The sequence below is a fragment of the Megalops cyprinoides genome, chromosome 7, assembly GCF_013368585.1.
Source record: "Megalops cyprinoides isolate fMegCyp1 chromosome 7, fMegCyp1.pri, whole genome shotgun sequence".
Lineage (NCBI taxonomy): Eukaryota > Metazoa > Chordata > Actinopteri > Elopiformes > Megalopidae > Megalops > Megalops cyprinoides.
This window is the reverse complement of record NC_050589.1, coordinates 37,339,188-37,364,387: the sequence shown is the minus strand read 5'-3', so window position 1 is coordinate 37,364,387 and position 25,200 is coordinate 37,339,188. Positions and strand designations below refer to the sequence as shown.

The window sequence follows — 25,200 nt, the reverse complement described above, 5'->3', positions numbered from 1 at the left end:
AGTGAAAATGTACATTCAGTTAGCTACATTTGATAGACGTCTCTCTGATGGTGTGCTTACAAAGATAACCTTCACGGTTTCCATAATGTGAAACTATGCTGTGGGGCATTTCGGAAAACTGAAAAATGTGCAGTCGTTGACATATGTACGGTGGCTGCAGTCCGGGACAAAGCACTGAACCATTTTACAACGATTACGGTTGTTAGTTAGCTAGCTACTACCAACTGTCGTCGTCTTTGCAACTGTGTCTTCCACTGGCAAACCTAACTCAGAGCCAACGGTTTTCTAAACCGAAGATCCCAGAATGCCCGGATGAGATGGTGGTATCTGAGTTGTCAGGACCTGCAGCAGAAGGTCGATCGTAAATTCGGGTGTAAAGTCCATCTTAACCTTACGTTCGGAGTAGCTCGTTTCAAACTAGCGCCGCACTGAATTTTGGTTGCACCACGATCACTTAAGACTTAACTAGTAGTGCGTAAAGCGATCCTTAATCAAAATATTGTCGCATTTAATGACGTTACTATCGTTTGAAGCCAATAAACGGTACCATACAATATATACAGGAAATACGGCATTTTCGATATTTGCTATGCAAAGCAGCCTGCATGTGTCATTGTGCTGATTAAGTTGTTCCAGCCTTCCGACTCAGAGTGTCAAGTTTGTAATAATTATCATAGACATTTTTTCCTTGTTTAAACTTTCATACAAGCCTGTTGATAGCTGCCCGGCTGCCCTACATGAATGTACCCCGTTAGGTGTGTGTCTTACATGGTTGGCGGTGTATTTTACAATAAAATAAAGTAGGCCTGCTTAACATATTCACAAGTGTCTGTTGGAGTTCAAATTTAATGACGTTTTTACGGCAGACGTTGCACCTACTTAGTGTTAGGTGTAAGTTTTAAGATATAACTTAAGTCTACGTTGAACGTATGTGATTTGGTGCAACGGTATAACTTTTAGTTGTTCGTAAACTCGAACGTAGTGACGATTTACGTTTGAGCTCGAATTTACGCTCTGCTGGTGCAACCGGCTGCAGGACTTCAAGCGGGAGTTTGTTGACGGCGAGTTCACAGGCATCAAAGTGACACAAGCAGTATTGAACACCTCATTGATGCTCTTGAGAAGAGCGTTTCCCAGTAATGACCTGAGGTGTGTTCCAGAAAGCAGGTTTGAAAAAACTTAAACTTTAACTCGAATTCGGACTTGAGTTAAAGAAATGCCACACGTGCTGAATTTTTGGTTCCAGAACAGATGATTCCAATTCCGGAAATTAAGTTCACTCAATCTCGGATAGCCTGAGTCTGAATTGTGCGCGTTCGCGGCGAACTTTAAAAGCCATCATCAGTCGAACACTGAAGATGTGATGAATGATGGATTCTGACAGGGAGAAACCACGTGTAACGTTTTTCACGGCAGCAGAGCAAGAAGTAATAATGACAGAATACCAAGACTACCGGCAAATATTCATAAACAGAAGCAATACGGTGACAGCGGCAAAGGAAAGGGAGATGGCGTCGCATTCAATATTTAAAGTAACTTTTGAGAATTTGGATGTAATTTTGCCTGCATTGTACACTATAATACTGAATGCATTTTATGTTTTTTGAATCAGATGTAACCCCAGTGGTGTGAAATGCACTTGGCAGCAGGTAAAGGTCAAGTACAAAAACATAATTCAATCAGGTAATATTTCATTTGCTTTATTGCTAATTTGTTTCCTCAATTGTAAATTGAATGCAGAATGCAGAAAGGCCATTTATGGATGGCATTCCAGGGGGAAGCTCATCAGGGCCAACTACTCCCCAGGACACAAGTGCCTATATAAATGGTAGGTTTATCATATTTGAATAAAGGCTGATCACTGATTAACACTTACATGTAACCACCTTAATTTCCAGTGACTTTCCAGGAGTCCTCAATCTTCTGGACATTCCACCATCAGTAAGTGGCTCATTTTCAACAGATTTTGCCTGATGCATAGGTTTCAAGTTGCCTATATTTTAAACATTTTGTGTTCTAGGATGAAGATGATGAGACTCTCTCAGCATTTACAGAGAGGCCTGTGGAAGTATACCTTAAATTCTGAGAGGGGTAACTTCTAATTTGGTCACAGATTAGGATCTTGCCATGTCATTGTCCTGTCAGACCACAGCTGGCTGTTCCCCTTCCCCTGTGGAGGAATCCCCATCCAACTCCAGAGAACATCTTCGACATATGAAAAGCCATTCTTACTGTGCTATCACCCATGTGTCTAACTGAAATCATAAAATAAGAACACTATAACCTCCTCTAACAAAATGTCATCTCTCTTCCCAGATGCCAGTAAAAGATCTATATAAAGTCCATCTCAAGAAGCAGATTAAAAAATGTGACCTCCAGATGGACCACATACAGCTTCAAAAAACAAAACAAAACTTGAAATTGAATTATTGGAGCACAAGTTAAAGGTGGGTTTATAAAATCATTTTATTTTTCCATTGGTGTGCATGGTGTTAATAAATTAAAGCTTGGTCTTTCATTTTCATTTGCAGGACATAAAGAGGAAATGAAATGCTCTATTCATTGAGCATGCACAAAAAATAAATGAATTTTTAAACAAAACTGCAGTTGGGGTGATGTTGCACTTAGTTGAAGTGGTTGTTGCAAATCATGTCCCTCACAGTCCGGCCATCTCGGTTGTCAGGAAGGTGGCAGGGGGGTGCATCATCTTGGTCTACAACTGCAGGAGAGCATCTTTCTCCTCTTATTGTGGCAATATTGTGTAACACCACAGTTGCCACAATGATGTCACCCGCCCTCTCTGGAGTGACCCTGAGCCCACGCAGGCACTGGAAGCAGGCCTTGAGAATGCCAATGGTCATCTCCACCCTGGCTCTTGTCCTGCAGTGGGCCAGGTTGTAGCGGCACTGTGCTCCAGGCTCAGGGTCAGGGTAGGGGGTCATTAGAAAGGGTAGGCAGGGGTAGCCTCTGTCCCCAAGGAGGATACCATCATATTGTCCTATAATCACATGACAAATGTAACCATAGGTTATACACTTAACATACAAAACTGTGAAAGTAAGAATTTAAGCATCAATCACTATTTGAAAGGTAACTTACCCTGTTAAAACTTATTGTACAAGGTGGACTCACGAAACACCCTTGAATCATGTACAGACCTTGGCCATTTGGCTCCCACATTTGTGATGATGTGGGTGGCATCACATATTATCTTGACAATAGAGAATGAATTGCATTACTATCTGAAATGAAGATTTGACTTAGACACTTAAACCTTTGTCATTACCTGCACATTGATGCACATAATCTCCTTCGTTGGCACTTGGAGCTTTCACAGGAATCTGTGTTCCATCCACACAGCCAATTACATTTGAAAATCTTGAAATGTTAGATAATGATTATTCATTGTGTAGCGAAGGGCACATACTCAACCGTAGTGAGGGCACTCCGTCACACATTGTTCAAACAGCTCAGTACCAGTACTCAGTATAGATTTTTTACATAAGATTAACCAACCTGTTATTCTGTAGAATTCCTCTTTAATAACCCTTACTGCTTTACGTCCCGGGAAAACAACGAAAATGTGCAAAGTGCTTCAGTGCAAGGCACACTTTTCGGATGAATCTGCACACTGTTGCTTTCCCGATGTGTTCAGCATCTCCAGTGCGATATAGAAAGCTGACGTTGGCAAAAAAAAAAAAAAAAAGTGCAATGGGCAATGCAGTTTGTAACGATGAGAGCGCATATCCATGATGAGTGACGTTCGAGGATGTGAGGTTTAAAAAGGTTGAGGTAGATTATGGACCGTGATCAAAAGAAACTCCTCTGAAAATGACAAAATATCACAACGAGGTCTAATAACTCGTTCTCGGTGAATAATTTGAGCCTCCATGTCAATTGGACCTTCAATGAAAGGGCACAACATTATTGAAACGGATGATTGAATTCGCTGCTACTTAAATACTGCAGGCGTGGTTGGGTTTAATTCAAACAAACCTGACATTTTTCAGGTTAGTTTCAGAGTTGTCACAGTAACTTTCGACATGAATCTGACGCCATACGGTTTGTTGCTTGTGGGTAAGTGACGAGTTCATGAAAACATATATGTTGCATGTTATATGTTGGCAATTCATTAAAACCCCAAAACAACTGCAAAGCTTTCATGTCTGTAGCTTCTTGCTTGTCATCTTAGTAAGGGCTTGTGGGTAATGAACAAAGTGGGACTTGGCCTGCATGTTTGTCTACATGTGACATCATTTAAAAAAAAAAAAAAAAAAAATCAGGATTACTTATTTCAAGGAGGTTTATAGACCTTTAAAGTCAATTACACTTTCACTGTCTCCCCAAAAGGGGTTATGTAGCATCTCATTAAGCAATATTACTACTAATAATACATCACAGTAATGTATGGAATAAAGACATTGACATACATTGGATCAAATTCCAGGAACTGGGTATATTTATTGTTTCTGAACAATGCAACAAAAGTACAGGAAAAAATCATAACCAAAAAAGGAATTTGACCACACTACTTTTAATTCTTGACAGGTTGGCTTAGAGTGATAGCTTGACTTCAAAGCTCTACCATTCACAGGGAAGCAATGGTCTCAGCCAATCACTAGTTACCCCTCTACAGCTCATTCTCGGCAGCAGTCTGATGATGCGCAGATGAGCCATTTAATATATAGCCTACACCGGTGCATTGAGTTGGGGATGTTATAACTAGTTGAACTTTATTGCAGGTTGGATCCCCATTTATGCGCTCTGTTCATGCATGCTTGTGGTTTAAGGATCAATGGACAAGATCGGGGGGGGGGGGGGGGGGGGGGGGGACTTCTACACAAGCAGATAAAGGCACTTCTTAAAATAAAACTGTAATGAGAACAAAATGGGGGGGGGGGCTTGATATATAGAGGAGATTACAGTGCAGAGGGGAAAAAAAAACACAACAGAAAAAAAATCTTATGATTTAAAAAAAAAAAAAAAAAAAAATCAGGCATGTTCTTGATATCTTCATCCACTCATGACCATCCGGACGAGCTCTGTGTGAAAGAGATAGCAAGAGAGAAAGAAAGATAAAGGGGAGAGATTATGAGAACTGAGAGGGGGACGGAGGAGAAAAAAAAAGGAACACGTTAGGAACAAGCTTCTCTCTCAAAGGGAACAAACCTCAACCACAGCATCTAAGGTAGCAGTCTCAGTCTCGGAGAACAATATTCCTGTATTTCAGTGCCCCTGAATTTAGGACCTGCCCTTTGTAACAAGCCACAGACCATTACTGCTGCATCTTCCCCACTTGAAAGGCTTACTACATATACAAATGTGACATTTCATGAGTGAGATTTACAAATATCCCTATAACGATGATTTAAAAAGTCTGAGGAATCTTTTGATCAGTTACCAATAACTGGGTGTATATTACAATTGAGAGCCTCTCAATTGCTCTGCCCATGTAGGATGCTGTAGTTGGAGGTTGATTCCCAGTTTCAGAGTGTCCTAGTGGAAAGACCGAGCTGGTGTAAGAAGGGGGTCTGGTGGGATGAGGTGGGGCGCTCAAGGGGCATCAGATCTATCTCCTGTGCAGCCACAGCTAAAGATTTGCGCAGGCTGTGAAACCAGGGATCAGTTAGATTAGCTGTCCTCCTTGTTTTGCTTTTCTACAAGAGGCAGAAAGGGTGGGGGGCAATGGAAGGGCGTATGGAGGAACTACAGAGAGAGAGAACTTAAGGCCCAGCAACTATCAGCTTTCAACAGGGGAAAAAAAAAGACACCAGCAAGAAAAGGAATTCACTGCATTTCCTAGGTTAGTAACAGGGGTGACTGATGTACTTTCATAGAGCTGGGGAGAAGACACTACAAGATCAACTGTTTCATAAACCAGTTTGTGACTTAATCTTATATAAAGTCCTTTTCTGTAAACCTGGTCTCAGCAAATATGACCAAGGCGTCTATAGCATGCAGAATCAGAATGGGGAATTTACACTTTTGTGTAGTGATGTTATGATGCCAAACTCCAGACACCATTAGCTCCCCAGCTCAGAGTCAAAGAGTTACCCCCTTCACATCTAAAATAGTCCCTCCCTGCCCACCCCCATCCCCTCAGTTCAGAACGCTGGGGTCCCTTTGGTAAAGAAAGGGAAATCCCAACACATGCAGAGCAGCATGCTGCAGCCAGGGGGCGACAGAGAGGGCTGCAGGAGAGAAAAATAAGAGTCATCAAATAGTTAAAAGGAAAAAAAAAACACCAAAAATGAAAAAGGAGAAAAAAAACAAATCCAAACAATTGTGGCACCACACAGCTTTCCAGCAGCACATACTGGCAGTCACCCCAGTGTATGAGGCCCTATATCTACATACATGTGCTGTGCAGGATGTTTACCTAAAAATTTAGCTATCAGTAGGTCAACCATCTTCTGTATTTTCTGTATTTAAAAACACAACCATTTTTACAATAGAATGTACAGAAGCAAACCAGGCTATGCACCTTTCCTGAGGCATACAGCTCCAATTCCTCTATTGTTAGGCCGCATTGACACCTTTGTCAGATCACCGAGTGCTGTCACAGGGACAACCTAAACTCTTTGTGCAACAAAGCATGCCACACTCATGATTGTGGGGTTTTCTGGGCTGTGTTTACAGGAGCAAAAAATTCCATTCATTTCAAAGTTCAGCTCTTCTACTAAAGCTTATTCAACCCCTTTGTAGTATCCAATTTTACGAATACCCTCGAAATACACAGGGGTGCTTGAGGGCACTATCAGAAAGTCAGACACTTTACTTTGGTTCAATCCACATTAAAGAACATTAACTAGTGCAACATTAATATCCTTGTCTCAATAGTTTAAGGCATTATAATTTTTTAACCTGAATAGCTAAGTAGGATTCCTTAACATAATTAGAATCTGATTGTAAAAACTGGGCTGTGGTTAACTTTACAGCTGAAAATAAAAGGGTATCAATGTGGTAACATCACCTTGTATTACCTGAACATCTCCTATAGAGTGTGACTCTGTTTTCAACTATCGGAGATGTAAAGTAAACTGCATGAATATTGTTCAGGGGTAACTGCCTCCTGTGTTGTGATCAGAAGGAAAGTCTGTGTGGCGCCCTCTGCTGGTATACGTGCTGATGGCAGGGAGCAGGGTGTACGCCCGTACCGACGCTCAGCCAGACATGATGTGGCGAACAAAGGCTGTGGGAAAGGAACAAAGGTTACACAACATGAACACCAGGGGGCATCACCAGGGCAATGCCTCTTTCCACCTCGCCAGGCTTAAATGTTAAACCTTTACAGAACACACTGCAACAGTGCAGGTTGCAGGATTAAAATCATGACCCTCAGGGCCCTGGTGCATTAGCTACTAAACCGCTCAATGCCTTGGATATTGATCAGTCAAGGGAGTAAAATCACATGACAAGTATAGCTCTTTATATCACTGCAGACACTTCCCCTAAGCCAAAGAGGAATGCCAGGCTGCTGTGTGTTACCAGCAGGGTCATATGTTTTCTCAACCCCATTTTTATTTTACTTGCGCTGTGCAGGTCAACTGTTCAATTCATAAAGTGATCAATTACTCAATGGCCAGGTTTTCCCTATCATAGAAAGGCTTAGGCGCTGCGCTTAAGTGTTTTTGCGGAAGCGCCATAAGCTGAATGAACGTAAAAAGGCATTTAGGCGACATATCAGAATGAATGTAAAAACAACGGTGCGAGTTCTATGCGCTGATAAAATAAAAAAGAAATAACGAGAGGTGGCTTGATCTCAAACGAAAAGGTAAGCTGGCAACAGGAATGACCTGCCAATCAACAAACAGTGTTTGTACGAACGTTTGTGTGACTGGTGTGTGACAGATGCTCATCGCCAAGCTAATCAAAGAGCTGATTGGATATTTCACTGTACCGTCAACTCGGGATGGTACTTACAATCATCGACAAGGTACGCCTCAACAAAGAATAAATGAAGTATAAACTTTTTTGTTAGGCAGTAATTCTTGTGGATGTTAACAACTGCGATAGCAGATAGAGAGACGATATAACTAATGTAGCCTATTTTACAACTAAAAAAAATTGCTAACCTAGCTAACTTACATAGATATTCATGTACTGAATTAAGTTACGTTAGCCAGCGAAGCTAGTTAGTTGACGTTATATAAAGATACCTCGACTGAACTAACGTTAGTATCTAACGTGGTTTGGTAGCTAAACTAAGTTAGGCTGTGTTCACACGTAACGTCTTTTTCTAATGAAAACCAATGGTCAAAGCGTTTTTTTCATATATATATATATATAAAAAAAAAAAACACTGTTCCATAATGCAGTTGAGAGCGCCCTTTGTTACCATACCATTTACTCCACAATTTAGTGGTCTGGTGTATTTTACTGGCTGTCGAGCTCAGACATCAACAATCTTTAGCCAGGATTGAGGACTACACCTTTAAAATCAGTTTCATTTTTAGGTCAAGACCCCACTGAGAAACAGGCTGTTGGACTACAAAAGATTCATTAGAAGATTTTACAGGGCCAACAAAGCTAGGAAATTGAAGTGTTCAAAAGAAGGCTGCAACATTTGCAAATATTTCAAATAAATATTGAAATAAATCAGGAAATTCTTGTCTCCTTTATGTCTTTGGTTGCTTTTCAAAATAATTAAATATGTATATTCACCATGTTTATTCTCCTTTGTGTACAAGTTAAGGAAATCCACCTGTATTTTCATTAAATTTCAAGCATGTTATTTGGTGAAATGAATAGACTTTTGACTATAAGTACAATACGTGTTGCCAACTTTCTTTCACAAATATGGTAAGGATAATGGTCAAAAACAATGTGAAAAAAACTTAAAATAACTTCAAATTTCCTTTGAATAATTTCAAACCCCCCCAACCACCACCACCCTCCGGAACCCAGACAGCACCTAAGCCCTCTGAAAACCTAGGGAAAACCCTGTCAATGGCTTTCCATTTCAGTAATTCAATTAGTTCAATTCGATTCATGCTGTCAAGTGAATAATTGATCAGTTTGTGGGACAAGTTGTTTGGAATTGCTCCAATGTCTCCACCTCTCATTTAAAGACACAAATTACTTGCCTGTTTTCTCTGATGTTCCATGTTTCTGTATTCCTGAGTGATCATTGTTCACAAATTTCAAAAAAATCTCAGCAAATGAAGTAAATGCTTTTATATTCAGTTGTTACAGACTAAGGCTGTACCATTGTTATGGAGGGACCTGAAGTTGCACCACAGGAAATGTAGTTCATACAGTGGCATTACCACCAACATCATTTTGCAGTTTTGCCGTGCTTGCAATACTTTTCATTACCTTCATAATTGATGCAACCGTTGGCATCCTCATGTCCTGCCAAAAGTGTTTCTACCTCCTCCTCTGTCATTTTCTCCCCTAAAAGAGAAGCATTCACACAAAGATGTATTACATGCATTGTAAGATACATCAGATAAAAAAAACTGACACAACTGTGTCAAACTCAGTTCCTATAGGGTTGTCTACCTGGTTTTAGCTACAATCTTCATTTTATAACAGTCTGTTTAGGGAAATGCACTGACTGATGTATATGGTCAAATAATTGATTAGTCTAATTAAGCCAACCAAAACCAGCGTACACACAGGCTGCCAGCATCAGAGTCTGCTGTGGTGCAACATGTCTTGTCTGTGGTACCAGTCTCTGTTTGCATTCTTGTGTTCTGGCTCTGCCTGAGGCATAACCAACTGCTTCATCACTTGCCCATTCAGTGAAACACATGCAAAACAACTGAGAGCTCATCTTCTATCTTTTATTTACAAATGCACTGGGGGAAGAGGGCAACAGTGCAAAAGTAACAAATGTGAATGTTTCTGGCACCTGTCGATTATTATCATTGTGGAACACAGCGTAAAGGAGCATACCCAGCGTGGTGAGGACGTGGCGCAGTTCAGCACCCATGACTGTGCCATTGCCCTCCTTGTCGAAGACACGCAAGCCCTCCACAAAGTCCTCGAAGGAGCCCTGGTCCTTGTTTTTAGCAATGGCCTGCAGCATGGGCAGAAACTGCTCAAAGTCCAGCATCTTGTGGTTCATCTCTGTGACAGACAAAGCAGGGAGGTGAAGGTACAAGTCACACAATTACCTGCTCTTTCTTCCCCACATGTGAATATGCATGCAATGCCTTCTGGGCAAAATGAACCAGGAAATGAACCAAGCCACATAAGGCTGCATTTTGGGTCAGTGTTTAGTGTAGTGGATTAAGCACAGTGAGTCTGACAGTAATGCAAGCAAAAATATCGACCATCTGCTCCCAGACTCACCCTCGGCTTTGGGGTTCCCCAGGACCTTGAGCACCTCAGCGTTGACGGGGTTCTGGCCCAAGGCCCGCATGACATCCCCACACTGGCTGTAGCTGATCTTCCCATCGCCCGTCCGGTCAAACAGCAGGAACGCCTCCTTGAACTCTGAGGGAAGGGAGGTGTGAGAGAGGGAGAAAATGTGAGTGAGAACATGTGGCAGTGTGTGCATGTATTTATGAAAGTATGAGAACATTTGAGGTTGTGGTTATGTGTATGTGTGCAAATAATTTGTGAGAATGTGTGAATGTGGTAAAGAATTTGCACTGAGTAGTGCAGCATGACAGGAAGGACACAGAGGAAAGGAGGAAGAAGAGGACTAAAGGAGGAAAACAGCACATGAGGAGAAAAGAGGACAGCAGACAGAAGAGTGGTGCACTGGACAATAATTGGTCAATTTAAAAGGAACCAGCGAAAGCTAACATGTCCACTGCCCCCACATTCTTCTGACTGAGATGAGCAAAAGCATTCTTATCCACAACATGGCAAAACCCCAACATGACCATGCTACACAAATGACAAGGACATCTGAGCACACGGAAAAGCACAACCAAGGACCACATATCTCATGTGAGATGGACCAGTACTGATTTTTTTTGTTTCAATTGTTATAACTAGGTTAGTACACTGCATGACAAAACCCTGACTAGAACTGCAGGCTATGGATGCCCTGACTGTGTTTCCTATATTCCTGTTCCTATATTGTAGGAAAATGCAATTAGCTGAAAGGGAAACAAGCAGGAATCACAACCACCCCATTAATAAAAATTACATCTAGTTCTGTCATGGATTTGGGCCTGAACAAAACATAACACCTGAGGGGAAAAAAAACACAGAAAAAAGCACATTCAAAAACATCCACTACAAGTGCAACTGACTTAACCTGTGGACATAACTGTTGCTGTGTGTCACATTCAAGAAAAATTAAACTGCAGGACCTCTACTACACTGAGGTGGAGCCTGTCTCAACTGAAAAGCATCATCCTGATTACAATGGCTGCTTTTGGTTTTTTTGAGTTGGGCATTTGGAGAACAGAACAGCTTGTGTTCTGCTGTTGTTTGATCCCGTCTACACTTATTACTTAGTCTGATGTTCTAATTTCCACATTAGTATTTGACACCAGTGAATGGGTCAGTGGAGCAGAACAGCATGTGGCAGTGTGCAAACTGTACAGCCAGGTGCTGTGATGGCCTCAGTCACACAAAAACAACTGACACCCACCTAGGGAGAGCTACATGCATGTAATATGACACACCATTTCGTAACCCAAGGGCCCATTTCATTTCATTCATATTTCATCATTTTGGCTGGAGAACACAAGCATTTGCCAGTCTAGTCTAATGTAGTTGGTGTAATTCCCCATTTAATTTTGGGAACTTTGACTTCCCAGAGTCTAAGTTGAGAGAGGCTGACATGCTGAATATGTGTGAGACTGCACGCCTTCATGCAGAATTAGCATATTGATATTAGTATATAAATTATTCTTTTAAGACAAGGCAGTGAGTCAAAAGGCTCCTCTTGTCAGTTTAGCTTTTTGCTTCAAGCAGTCAAGTGAATAATGACCCATGTTTCAGAAATCATGTCACCGTTAATTTTGATCAGTAATATGGTATGAGCAAGACCTATTACAAAATAACAGATACATAGTATATTCAGGCCCAGAAGTGCATGCAATCATACACATTACAAAGAGACATATTCCTTAAGCTGTTTGAAATCAGGTATCACAAAAGTCAGCCTCACAGCCACATTTTACAACACAGTGCAAAGGTGGCCATGGATCACACAGACTCCCTGTGTGCCTTTGCCTACTGTACCATCTGATTTAAACAATTCTAGGGTCTGTTAACTCCACATTAACAACTCAGTTTCATAAACCATATTCATACATCGGTTCCAGAGGCAACTACAGGAAGCACTCCTGTCTTAAATCTTCACTATCCTGTGGTGACATCCAACAAAGGATTTAACACTAAATATCACAAAAACTCACTCACTTAAATTAGTTTTTGAAAAAAATAATTCTGCTACACCATAGACAATTTGTGAAATTCTCTCAAATCTATGCATCAAAAACTATACCTGTGACAGGAAAACAAACAATTTGCCCCATGTGCATTTTTTCATTATATAGACGCATACGTATTTAATAAAGCAATTTCCCCATTCATATGACGCTCTTCTACCTATAAGCTGGTTATATGGCTATTCCTCATTTGTCCTTAGTATTATGCACTCTATTGTGTACAGCTATATGGATTGCTTTTTCAAAACATAAATGTATATGTTTGACAAAATTAATAAATCAACGACAAACGACTACCTGGACAACTGGTACTTGGAGGTCTCGAAAAGGGGTTGCGTGGTAGTTATTTTGGTTATTTTCCTTCGCGCTGGAATGCGACGAGTCCCGGGGCTGCGCTGAAACTACATTTCTTTCGCCTTATAAGGCATTCAGAGTGAGCGAGGGAGGGAGAGTCCTAATCCGGCAACCATCTTAGTTTATACAAATAAACGGGGCAAAGGAAATCCATCAACCGCAATGGCAAACACCAAAAAAGGAAACATTGGGGAGGGTGTAGTCTTTTAGCAGCAAACACACAACCAAACATAACAGACGACCTTAAAGGTGAAGATGTCCAAACAGGAACTACTAAGACGTCAGTTTGCTACCTAACTAGCCAACATCCTCGCTAGCCCGTCCATGGCCGCCCAATGCAGAAACACTTCAGTTGCAAATTTTGAAGTATTATAATTTCCTGATATGAAAGGATTGTCAAATACATATGTATGTATTTGATGTATATTACGGTTGCTTTCACAAGAATAAAAGCGATCAATTGACTTTGTAAGATTATTTTTGTCTGCGCGAAATCGCACTCACTTCCGGGAAACACTCCCTTCCCGGTCTTGCTAGCTAACGTTAGCGAAGAATGATGGATGTCTACAGCAGAAATAAAACTACTAAGTTCGCTCCATATATCATTTCAGCATCAAATAAATATAGTAAAGCAAGGTTGTTATGGCTCGGTGATGGTAAGTAAGGTAGCCTGCTAGCCGACATTTACAGTTTTTGATTGTGGCCGTCCAGCTAGGCTGTCACACAAATGCATGTAGTTTGGTAGACAGGGCCCCATTAAGCGTGGAGAAGCCATTTCCGAGGATAACGGTTTGGTAAACCATGTCTTCAAAGAAACTGGACCACTGACAAAAGCTAGATAGTTCATTTAACTATCGGCCTGTATGTAGCTACCCAACTGCCTACACTGAACAAGCATCCCACTGGGACATTTTAGCAATTATATTTCGGATAATGGATTACCTGGCTAACCTTGCTGCGCTAACGTTACATTATGTTATGGCTAGCGATAAGTGTTAAATTGGTGAGGACATACTACTATACGGGCAGAAACCCTTCAGCGTAGGCTATAATATACACAGAGTTAACGGACGCACAAACTTCACACAGCACACGGTGTACCTCATCCACAAAGCACAAGTTCAAACAGACCATTAAAAACTTGATGGGTTCAGTGTTTATGCCCCATCACAAACCGAGATGCCGGATTCAGGCAACTCACCGTGTATTTGATCCGGCTTAAATTCAATCTGGAAGAACAAGTAGTTTCACAAAGAATATAAGAACAGAAAGGGAGGAAAGGGGTTTCAGAGATCTCGCAAAGTAAAAAGAATGACAGAGCAATAAGCAGGTGATAATGGACAGTTAAACAGATGGGTGTGTGCCGCCTGTGTTTACGCAAAATGGCTGATTTGACTGGAACCAGTATAAATGTGTTGGAAACTGCACTTACCGAGGATTTGGTCTTCCGTGAAGTCAGACTGTTCAAGAGAAGAATAGTATTGATAAATGCCTCAGGCAATATATTCAACCTGCCTAACCATTAGATTAGCTGCCAGTCGATATCTAGTGATATTACAGGAGAAACTCAGTTCTGTAATTTAACTGACAAACTAGCAAGCTGTCTTGTCTATCTTGGGCCTCTACCCTTGGCCAAGAACAGCTAGCTAACCCAGGTAGCTTTGAACAGACGTCTTCACATGCTTGTCAAATCGCAAGCAATGTTTCACACGGAAACATATCACGCAAGTTAACTGGCGGGCTATAAACGTATCATTCCGTTATACCGACATTACTGGTGCATTCGCCAATAATGCATATACCATAATATAGGTAGCTGATTACCTAGCCATGCAGGTGATAGCCAACTAACAACATTAGCTTGCGTCTGCACCTAGCTATAGCCACTTTGCTAGATCTGGGCCGAGGCTTGCATTACAACATTCAGTCTCTAGGCATGCCAGATTGAAAGACAGCTATCATTTGCAACAAGGCCCGTTAACTTGCTATACAAATAATTAGTTTCTTTTTTAGCCACGATAGGTGGCTACCGCAGTGTGATCACTACGGAACAGTTATTCTGTTGCGATTATACAGTTAACCAGCTTCGTTATTTTAACCAAATCGGCGACAAAGTCATTTCTGTAGTCTTAATACCGAATAACGCTGACGAAAATAAATACAGTCATCGACCTACCATGTCTACCCCTGTTGTGTATATCCTATGCGATCAGGATCAGCGGCAGGAATGTGAAGACTGTCGAACAATCTACCAGGAACGATGGAACACTCACTGTATAACGTCACCCTTTTTCACAGAGGAAGGACGCGGCAAGCCCTTTTAGGGCGTCTGCTCACTTTGCCTCACCGTATATAGCGAAGGTGATGCGCACTTACATTCCAAACTAGCATCACAGACCTCCGATTTGTTCTCAAAGTGGTGATTACCACTGATATACATTCTTCATTCTTCATAGGTTCCCCTGGTTCTAGAATTCTTCATTCAACTAAAAAAATGCTGCTGTAGAAGGCTGTAGTTATCGGACTGATCGAATGGAGCTTATTTGTAAATTATTAAAACAATATTTTATAATTTACTAGATTTCTGTTGCAGCATATAACATGGGTACACACTGCAGTTATGAATACTATAATTAAAACAAGTCACTAGCTACTGCGTCCGACAATCCATACTATGACAGTATCCTATTTTTGTATCGTAGTGATGACTCTCCACCCCTAACATTACGGTAATGCAGTTGAGCGCGGCCCCAACAATCGTGCGGGGAGATTCTCGAACATGAGATCCATATTGCAAAATGCCCTCTGGTACAGATATTGCTAACGATCGAGCGCCTCCTTGTGGCATACATTGGCAACAAGAAGGAGAAAGGACCAAATTCGTCGAGAAAGACGGTAACGGTAAACATGCAATCTCGCCATTGACAACTTTAATTGCCATCAACGGGTCAAGACAGTGAGAGACTGACAGTTATATTCACTGGCTTTGGTGCATACCCGAAATTCCGTTGAAAGGGAACTTTTAGATTAGGAAAATCATTTTGGCTACATAAGAACAAGTTTAACTAAAAGGACTGTGAGATCCTTACAGAACAATATGCAGTTCAACATCTGTCATACAAAGCACATCACAGCAATCACAACGTATTCTGCAAGCATGTAGATGCATTTTCTTGTGAGCTGAATGAGTCTGTCCATGAATTAATTAATGAGGGACTTCCACAGTGACTATGAAAGCACAGCTGTGAATAAGAAAATTACAGTGTCAAGCCTAGTGTGGGAGTCTCAGATCAAGCAAATAGCTATGATACAGAAATGGCCATACAAAAATACAACAATACATAAAAAATATCACCAATGAAGAGTTTAACCTCTCCAAAACAAATCTCTGACCCCATGTGGCCTTATATTCTATGCCTCCCCCCAAATCTGGTCCACTGCTGACCCCCTGAACTCCCTAGTGGGGCCGTTTTTTTAGTTCAAGCAGACCACAGAGGGGGCCCATAGCACTGCTGTCAGGTACACCCATGCTGACCAAATATGCCAATGCACAGAACTAGATTTTTTTCCTATTGGTTATAATATATAGAATGACTCCATTTTATCTATGTCTATCTTTCTCTCGTTAAATGTTGGATATACTTTCTACTGGAAAAGCAAATTAAGGGGGCACCATGGGCTTTGTTACTGATATTCATGACATCTCTACTCTGTGGTCTATCGCTTCCTCTCCATCAGCAGGCAAACCATAACATACTGAATTTAAATTACTGAAAATAGACACTTTGTATGAATGCTGGACAATTTAATGTGTGAAGTACAGCTTATATTGCAAGTAATGATCATGCTGTAACAAGGTATATAACAACTGTATACAGTGACACCATATGACTGAGACTCAGCACAATTCCTTATCACTCTTAAGAGGGGTCATCTGTAATTTCAAATATATCTCTGTTTCTTAGCCTTACAATTGTCTGACAATTACCGTCCAGTAGGGTAAAAATACTGGAAAAATATATACTTAACTGTTGCAGTTTAAGGAGCATCCCACAATAGACCCATCACTGCAGCTGCATGCTGGGACATGTCCACTCACCTCCACTGTGCTGGGGTCAAAGGGTCCATCAGAAGGACGAAGCATTCGAGGCTTTAACTCTGGAACAGACCTTGGGGGTGCAGGGGCTGGTGGAAGTGAGGGGAAGGGCGGACCCAGCCTGGGTGTAGTTCCAGTCGACGGCGACTTCTTGAGTGATGGCTCTCGTTTGGGCGCCATGATTTCGGCACAGAATGTCTTCCACTCTCTTGCTGCCTCCCGTGATGGAGAACTGACTGACTCTGTCGCTGCACACAGCAAATGTGAAGCAAAACTGTGAGAGAAAGTGTGTCAGATCTACGCGGAGAGAGAGAAAGTGAAGAGAGGGAGAGAGAAAGCGGAGAGGGAAATGGTGATGGGAGCCCTCAGAGAGGGGGCTGCTGAAATAGAACTGCCTCAGAAATAGGCAGGTGGAGATGGAGGAGGTACAGGATCATGCGAGGGTGTGTAGGAGGGGAGATAAAAGAAAGAAGAGTGAGGGCTGGGGGGTACTGAAAGACAGCCAGATTACATGACACCTACCATGCATTTGCATGTGGGTCAGGAGTATGTGTGTATGTGTGTGTGGGGGAGAGAGAAATAAAGAGAGAGTGAGAGGGAAGAGGGAGCTGGGATGGTTAGCTGATGACTAAATATAGGTTTTTCTATTTTTGTTTCTGGCGTAGTAGATGTTCTTTCCCTCGTTGCTCTGTGTCTCCTGTGCTGATTCTGAGGTCTAATCATGCATACACACATACACACACACACAGAGGCCTGTTCATTAAGTTGTTCATAAATTTGCTTTTTTATCATTGCACTATAAAACAATGTTGGAATAACATCTTATGAAAGTCATTTTTGCAGGCGCATTTTATATGATAGGTTAAAAGCACACATGGATGCACACACAACAGACGACTGCAGACCATTAAGTGGGTGTATCTGTATGGGTCAGACCATGTCAGAAGAAACAGCTCTCCTCAATAAAATTTAGATGATCCTGACTTTTTGTGCTGTGAATGTCAAAGCTTATCCTCCTTAGATGAGTCATAGTGATATCTAGCCTAAACATCATCTGAAAATTTTTACTGTCTGTAAAATGGCAGGGTTGTATTTTGGCTGAAAGAGGCACTTCCATTGCATAAAAGTGTCACACGCAAAAAAAGTGTTGATTAATAAAAGTATAATTTCAGCCCTGGTGCACTAGGAGCAATCGTAATTCATTCACCCTAACATTGTCCTGGAGAGAGAACCCTAGTTTGTTACCAAATTATAACAGCAGAGCTGCACTTATAGACCACGGCGATATGTAGGGGTGTCATCTAAATTCTAGAACAGGCAAGCGTCCAAATTTAATAAAGACATCACAGATCACTCTACTCAACCTATTACAATGCAGCTGATTCAAATGGAACCTCAAGTCCCCTGTCAATACGAAAAAAATGAGGGCAACGGCCATGACGATAATTAATACAGAGAAAATTTCTGTCCTTATGCATTCATCATCAAACTGTCATATCTTGGTCCCTAGATTTTTAGACAACAACGCACAGGCAATGACCCTTCTATTGCAAGGTGTTTTTGTTTCATTTTAAAGATACCAATACCAATTTTCTCGCTGTTTTTCTCTCCTGTCTTGATCCCTGTTTCTAACCATACACAGGTTTGAAATGAAAATGGGTTAAAATTGGTGCCATCATGCCTGCTCTTTCCATTGCAATGTAAAAAATAAAATAGGTATTCTCTATCAACACAGCATAATAGCCAGGTAGGCCTGCTCAGAAACGGAATGGCACCTATACTGTACACCCCTACCATGTTTTTTTTGTTGTTGTTTCTTAATGCCGGGTCCAGACTACACGATTTCAGCCCGATTTTGTCGTAGCTGACAAATTTCCAGCGTCGGGCCCGAATGTGAACATCGGAAACGACGCCGAACGACGAACGGGTCTTGTAATGTGACATAATCGACGAACAGCGATGTGGCGTCTCGGACGCCCCACGACACCCCGACGAAAAGTCTAGCATGTCGGATTTTTTTGAGAATCTCCCACGACGTGTTCCGAAGTTGATCAATAGGATGACAGCGTGCTCTCTACAAACATGGAAATTAGGAATAGTAACAGTGTATTATTATTAAACGTGGGTAATATTATTTTAATTGTGTTTACACATAAAGGGTTACAGTAACTGTCAGTTGCATGGAGTTACAGTAATCAGTATTATTATTATCATGTTTGTTAAACTTACAACTACACTTACACTAGTTGTAGAAATCGTGTACTAGAGACAACGAGGCACATTCTGTATCTGCGATTTAGGAGCTGATAGCAAATTCTCCGGTGTAACGTTAATGCGCGAACACACATAACGCTTCTGTAGCCATGTTTGACACTTTCTTGACCCACCTCCCCGACGACATGCAAGGACGTGAAGGATGGTTGGTCGGGGTCAAACTTGTAGTGTTGCCAGTCTCCCGACCAAGACGAGGCAAGATTTCATGGCATTATGAATACCTAGTCTGACATGGTTACCGTCGTGAAAGACAAAAAATTCGTGTAGTCTGAACCCGGCATAACCTACCCCAATCGGCATTGTGAGATACAGTGCTTGACACAGATGGGTTGATGATCGTTTTTGTTGTCCTTAGATTTATCAATACATTTATTACACATTAAAGTAGTGTAGGCAAATGTAAATTCTATTACAGGAAGGAGATGATTGACCAATGTATTTGGGTGAATGTTATCAATCATTGTTCAGTCAGCCATTCTTGTCCTTATTGCTCTTTAGCTGCTGGTGGTGTCCCATTACCCCTTAACATTAGTTGATCACTGAGTAGGCAAGAATCCCTCCATTTCAAAGTGCTTTTAACGTAGCTAAGCTGATTGGCCAAAGTAACGTTGCTTTATATTAGCTCATGCTTGTAATGGCAGCCACAACATGTAGACCTTACTAGTGAGAGACCCTATAACCAAGCTAGGATGCATCCTCCCTTTAACTATTGATTGTGTTACCTGACTACACAGTAGCTAAGTCGTGCACAGGCGTTTACCTAACATGTGACTAGCAAGCTGCATGTGGTGTGGTAGAATGAAATTGGTTACTTACTGCAAGTGAGTGATGATATTGTCTTAAAACACATTGTAAACTATACTACGAGATATTGTATTTTAATTGTTTGCTGTCGAGTTACATATAGCTGAAAAATAAATTGATAAGTTTCAATTCTACCAGAATTGTTTTCAAAATGTGATGCCCAACTATCTTAATCAACAAATATAAGTAGGGTAGGTGCGGCATACAGGTCACATTCACAGTCTGGGCTGTTGTAATGCTCAATACAATCTCATTCTGAAATATCATTGCTAATAACTCTAAATTAGTTATGTCAAGATACTTTTATGAAGTTTTTACTTCATAAAAGTATACTTCATATACTTTTATGTTTATTTTCTTCAATGCTGATTCTTTTTTATCATTATATTTTTTTCTTGATGAACAGGTAAAATTCCTCAAAATACAGGTTCCAGAAATCGTGACAGGGATACCCATCTATGTCGTCACATTTTAGTCTGTAGTCATGACACTCTAGAGTCTAGATAAAACATTATCTTATGTGGCACATGCCTGGATATATGCTATGCTCTGTCTTGGGTCCTAAACATACAACAAACACAAGTCTTCCCTTCCAGCACTCCCTGAGATGCTCTATCCCAGCCATACAATAGCTATAGAACATCCCCCTGGAACATCCAACAGATAATAAATCAATAAGCTAGACAATAACACAAATTACAACAAAAGACAATATAACAAAATATACCAAAACAAACAACAAAAGTAAAAAATAGGGTACCTCACAGTAACCGCCATGCAACGCATGCCACTGTCACATTTCTTCCCCTATTGCCAGCTGGCAAGATGGTCACCACCGCGGCAACCAATACAGAAATACCATATGGTATACTCTGTATCCCCCTTCGTACACAACCGGCGGAGTTTACCGAGACGTAAGTACGCGCACTTAAGTACTACAATAAAAGTGTTTTAAACCAATTATTCACGTGTCACAGTGCAAAAAGTGAACAAAAGCTGCGCTAAGCGAGGTCTTCTCTGACAATGTATTATATGTAAAACTTTGCACTCAAAGCTTTCAATGTGTCGGCAGGCCTTTTTGTCTACAAAAAAGTGCTGTCTTACATACAACGACAGTTTCTCAGGGTGCTCATGTAGCAGAGCTGAAGTGATTAGCTCGTGTGAGTCCTGCGTAAAGCCTTAGGTAGTGGGTAGCAGGTAGCCGAGTGGTTGCAGCGGCTACGTCACTCCCCCTGAGACCTGGTTAAGTAGCGTTGTCGCCGACAGGCTAACGGCAATTTGCCTTTAGCTCAACTGGCAACGACGCTGGCTTTAAGGGGTTGGCAGCGAGTAGTAAGAACCTCAGTTCGAAACTCGCTCGTTCGCCGACCCACGTAACATCACATTAAAACACAACGCAAGAGACCACCCGTTACACTCACACTAGCTTTTGGTGCGGACCGGAGTCCGCGTGAGCCGTTAGTTCGATTCGTTTTGTTGACGTGAGCGCTGTTTTCCGAACTTGGGTGCGCACCAGGGACCGTACCCAGAGTCCTCCAGAAAACAGGGGTCTGGGGTGCGGTCCACCAGAACTCCAGTGCGGTTCGCAATTAGTGTGACAGCTATTCGATCTAAAACCAGGAAGTAAATGCTACTGATGACAAAAATATTGACTAGAGGACAGCTACGTGGCAATTCACGCTTGTCGCATCTAAAACTAGTCGGGAAATAATTGCAGGTAGCCACACTGTTCGCTCACCTTGAGGGTATGCGTGTATGCTCTGCAAGCAAAGCTGCAAATTCATTTCGCATTGCCGCCTGTCTCCGCAAAAAGCTCCTTATCTGAGCAGCTCGCATCACTCTCAGACAGCGGGACGCATTTTTAACATAGTGAAAATGCCGAAAACGGTTATTTTGGTGCTGACATTGACACCATATTAACAAAAGAATGAATAAGTATATATATAAAAAATATAGTGTGGCTTTCCATTTTGCCTCCCTTTTGCGTCGTTGCCTAGCGACATTGGCAAATAAAAGCTGCACGTTCCTCACGTGTTGATGACGTAAACGGACCAGGGTTCGCAACCAAAATATGTAGGCTAATGAGAAAGGAGACCAGCGGGGGCAGGGGTAGGGGGGAATAATCGCACTCGAGTTCGGACCAGCAACACGGACCTGCGTGAAGTTGGCGCCCCAAGTATTTAAAAAGTTCGAAATGGTATTACTGTTCGTTTGTGCTACGTTTGTGCCGTAAAAAAATCGTTTGTGCTGCTATGGTTTTTTAGATATAACAAATTATATTGTATGTGCTGTGACGTCACCCAGCACCCCAAGCTTCTCCGAATTGCTCCAAAATGGTCTCGTTCGTTAGTGCTACGTTTGTGCCGTAAAAATTTTCGTTTGTGCTGCTATGGATTTGTAGATATAAACATTATATTTTTGGGCGATGAGGTCACCCAGCACCCCATGGTTTGTGCCATGATAACTTATTACTATTACCTGTATACTTGCAGGACCACACACGTATGGCTTATGTTTATTATACATATTAAATATTACATGACATGAAATATCCTGTATCTAACATAGGCCTATCAGGAAATAATGTAATGTACGTTTTTCAGGGCACCAACCAGCAAAACGTTGCACAGTAGAAGCCACTTTCTTCGTTATGGAGAAAGCAGGGTTCTGGAAGTTGTTACAGAATTTTTGCGATGAAGTACAGTGTTTATCCAAAGCATGACCACACGAACGAAAGTTATCATGGCACAAACCAGCACAAACGTAGCAGAAACTAACGTAACCATTTAGGAGCAATTCGGACAAGGTTGGGGTGCTGGGTGACCTCATCGCCCAAAAATATAATGTTTATATCTACAAATCCATAGCAGCACAAACGAAAATTTTTACGACACAAACCGGCACAAACGTAGCACTAACGAACGAGACCATTTTGGAGCAATTCGGACAAGGTTGGGGTGCTGGGTGACGTCATCGCCAAAAGATGCAATGTTTATATCTAAAAAACCAAAGCAGCACAAACGAAAAATTTTACGGCACAAACCGGCACAAACGAACAGTAATACCATTTCGAACTTTTTAAATACTTGGGGTGCCAACTTCACGCGAGGCAAAAAATTTAACACGGACGTTTTATGTTGTTATACAAGGTCAAGCAGCGTGTGCTTCTGGCCACATTACCACAGTTCCTAGCCACGGTCTCACACGAAAATTCAGAAAGATTCGTAAGCGTTTTGAAGAAATCTGTGCCAAAGAGTGTTTTCAGGGCATGGAAGTATTTTTTTTTCCATCACATGTATTTTTCAGTTACTGAGCTGTGTGTGTAAATCACAAAATCCAACCTTATATTACTTTAATCACCATCTTGTTGCCTACTATGGAGGACAAAAAAAAAAATGACATAAGCATAAATAAATAAATACATAAATAAATGAAAAATAAATACATTTTGGGAGTGAAAAAGACTATTTCTCTATTTTTACGTATTTATTTATGCATTTATTTATTTGTTTATTTCTGTATTTCTACATTTATTCATTTATTTATTTCTGTTTTTCTACATTGCTACATTTATTTATTTCTATATTTCTACATTTCCACATTTATTTATTTCTGTATTTCTGTGTCCGTATGTTAATTGAGTGGGTGGTCCTATACCTCAGTCTAAAGCCGGATTGTAGCGGTGCGATTGGATCTACTGCTACTGCCTTTACTTGACTGGGGTTATGCACGTGACCTCACAGTACGCGGAGTCACTGCGGCTTCCACCCACTGAGTGGCAGCGTTACCGTTCAGCTTGAATGCTGCGAAAACAAAAAACACATCCAATATGGGAAAGAGCTGTTGTGCGATTGACTGTACAAATATATTCAACAAGAAATCGGAGATATCTTTTTACAGACTGCCGAAAGCTATAGAAAAGGGAAGCAAATGGATCGCTGCAATTCGCAGAAACCACTGGAATCCAAGCACCGAAACGTGTAGCTTACAGCTTTCCAAATAAAAGTTGTAATCAAATAAAAAAAATATTTGTACAAACCACATACAACCAGAATATCCATTGGTGTTCTCATCACTTTAATTTCGCCAACAAATCCCGCCTTGAAGCAGGCTAGCCTACGACCAAGCGTCAAGGCTTTTGCCAACATTCTAAAACGCTTAGGCCTACGTGAAACGGCTTAACGTGGCTTAATGTTCCAAAACAGCGATCAATGATCGCCAAATTTCTCTTGAACATTTCTTGTCATAGGCCTAAACACTTCCACCTGTCAAAAAATCAAAACTGAAATCCTAGGAGTATGGTCGTTATCTCACGTTAAGCGTTTTCCTCTCCATTGACGCCCATTATAAAGGAAAAAGCTTAATGTCTATAGGACCACCCACTCAATTAACATACGGACACAGAAATACAGAAACAAATAAATGTGGAAATGTAGAAATACATAAATAAATAAATGTAGAAAAACAGAAATAAATAAATAAATGTAGAAATGCAAAAATGAATAGAGTACCGAGGTGACTACGTCACACTGGTGTCGGAAGTAAAATTCCCCATTCATTTTATCATAGACTTTTTTTAAAACGCACCTTTAAAGTACTTCTAGTGATTTATGGCTTGCCATCGATTTCCGGATCATATATTGTGATCCGAACTTGCGGTTTATATCGTTTATTTTAATTGTTTCGAGCTAAAGTTTACGTAATTTAATTTTTTTGTCTTATATGATAGTACAACCACGGGCTAAAAACTACACGTCCCGTGAAGCCACGGAGCGTTCTCGTTCCCGCTCTCCGGCCTTGCTAGCTAGAGTGTGGCTAATCATCGCTATCAGCTATCGCTGTAGCGGCTAACTTGCAAGCTCGTCCTTAGAAGTCATCGCTATCAGCAAGCCCGTCGTTAGCAGCAATGGTGCCTCTTAGCCATATTCTCCTCTTCTTCAAGGATGAGACCCGAAGTTTTCAGCGGGGCGAAAATCATTATAAATCAGGGCATGTGGAAGAATTTAGTTGTTCTGAGGGGCATATCACCGGTTTGGTCAGGGTGAGCATGAGGGATAAGACCAACAGGGTGTCGGTGAGTGTAGGCCAGTGTAACGTTAGGTAGCATAGCTAACCAGCTAGCTAGCTAGCAAAGTCAGGTTACCACATCCTCACCCATCGAGCTTGCTAAGTGGACCGATTGTTAGCCCACGATTTTGAATGATGAAAAACGCCGGAAGCCTTTGAGACATATCTACAGAGTCAGAAACACCTTGATGTTTGAGCAAAAGATAATTCTGCTTGTACGTGTACATTTACATTTATTCATTT

The 25,200-nt window shown here is 41.3% G+C and overlaps 1 protein-coding gene across 3 annotated transcripts; it reads right to left on the bottom strand.

The window, feature by feature from the left end:
* Positions 1-4,436: 4,436 nt before the first annotated feature.
* zgc:153867 (uncharacterized protein LOC337226 homolog) lies at positions 4,437-21,711 on the bottom strand. Of its 3 annotated transcripts, none has more exons than XM_036532476.1 (7): positions 21,629-21,711; positions 16,816-17,060; positions 14,149-14,176; positions 10,300-10,443; positions 9,901-10,074; positions 9,319-9,396; positions 4,437-5,042 (listed from the first exon to the last, which is right to left on the bottom strand). In XM_036532476.1, exons 1-7 carry the CDS (start codon positions 21,672-21,674, stop codon positions 5,014-5,016), a joined length of 744 nt encoding a protein of 247 aa, XP_036388369.1. In that variant the 5' UTR covers positions 21,675-21,711; the 3' UTR covers positions 4,437-5,013. The 3 variants fall into 3 exon arrangements, with proteins under 3 accessions (XP_036388369.1, XP_036388367.1, XP_036388368.1); XM_036532474.1 differs by lacking the exons at positions 16,816-17,060; positions 21,629-21,711 and adding exons at positions 7,158-7,192; positions 14,893-15,002; XM_036532475.1 differs by lacking the exons at positions 16,816-17,060; positions 21,629-21,711 and adding an exon at positions 14,893-15,002.
* Between the last annotated feature and the right edge of the window lie 3,489 nt (positions 21,712-25,200).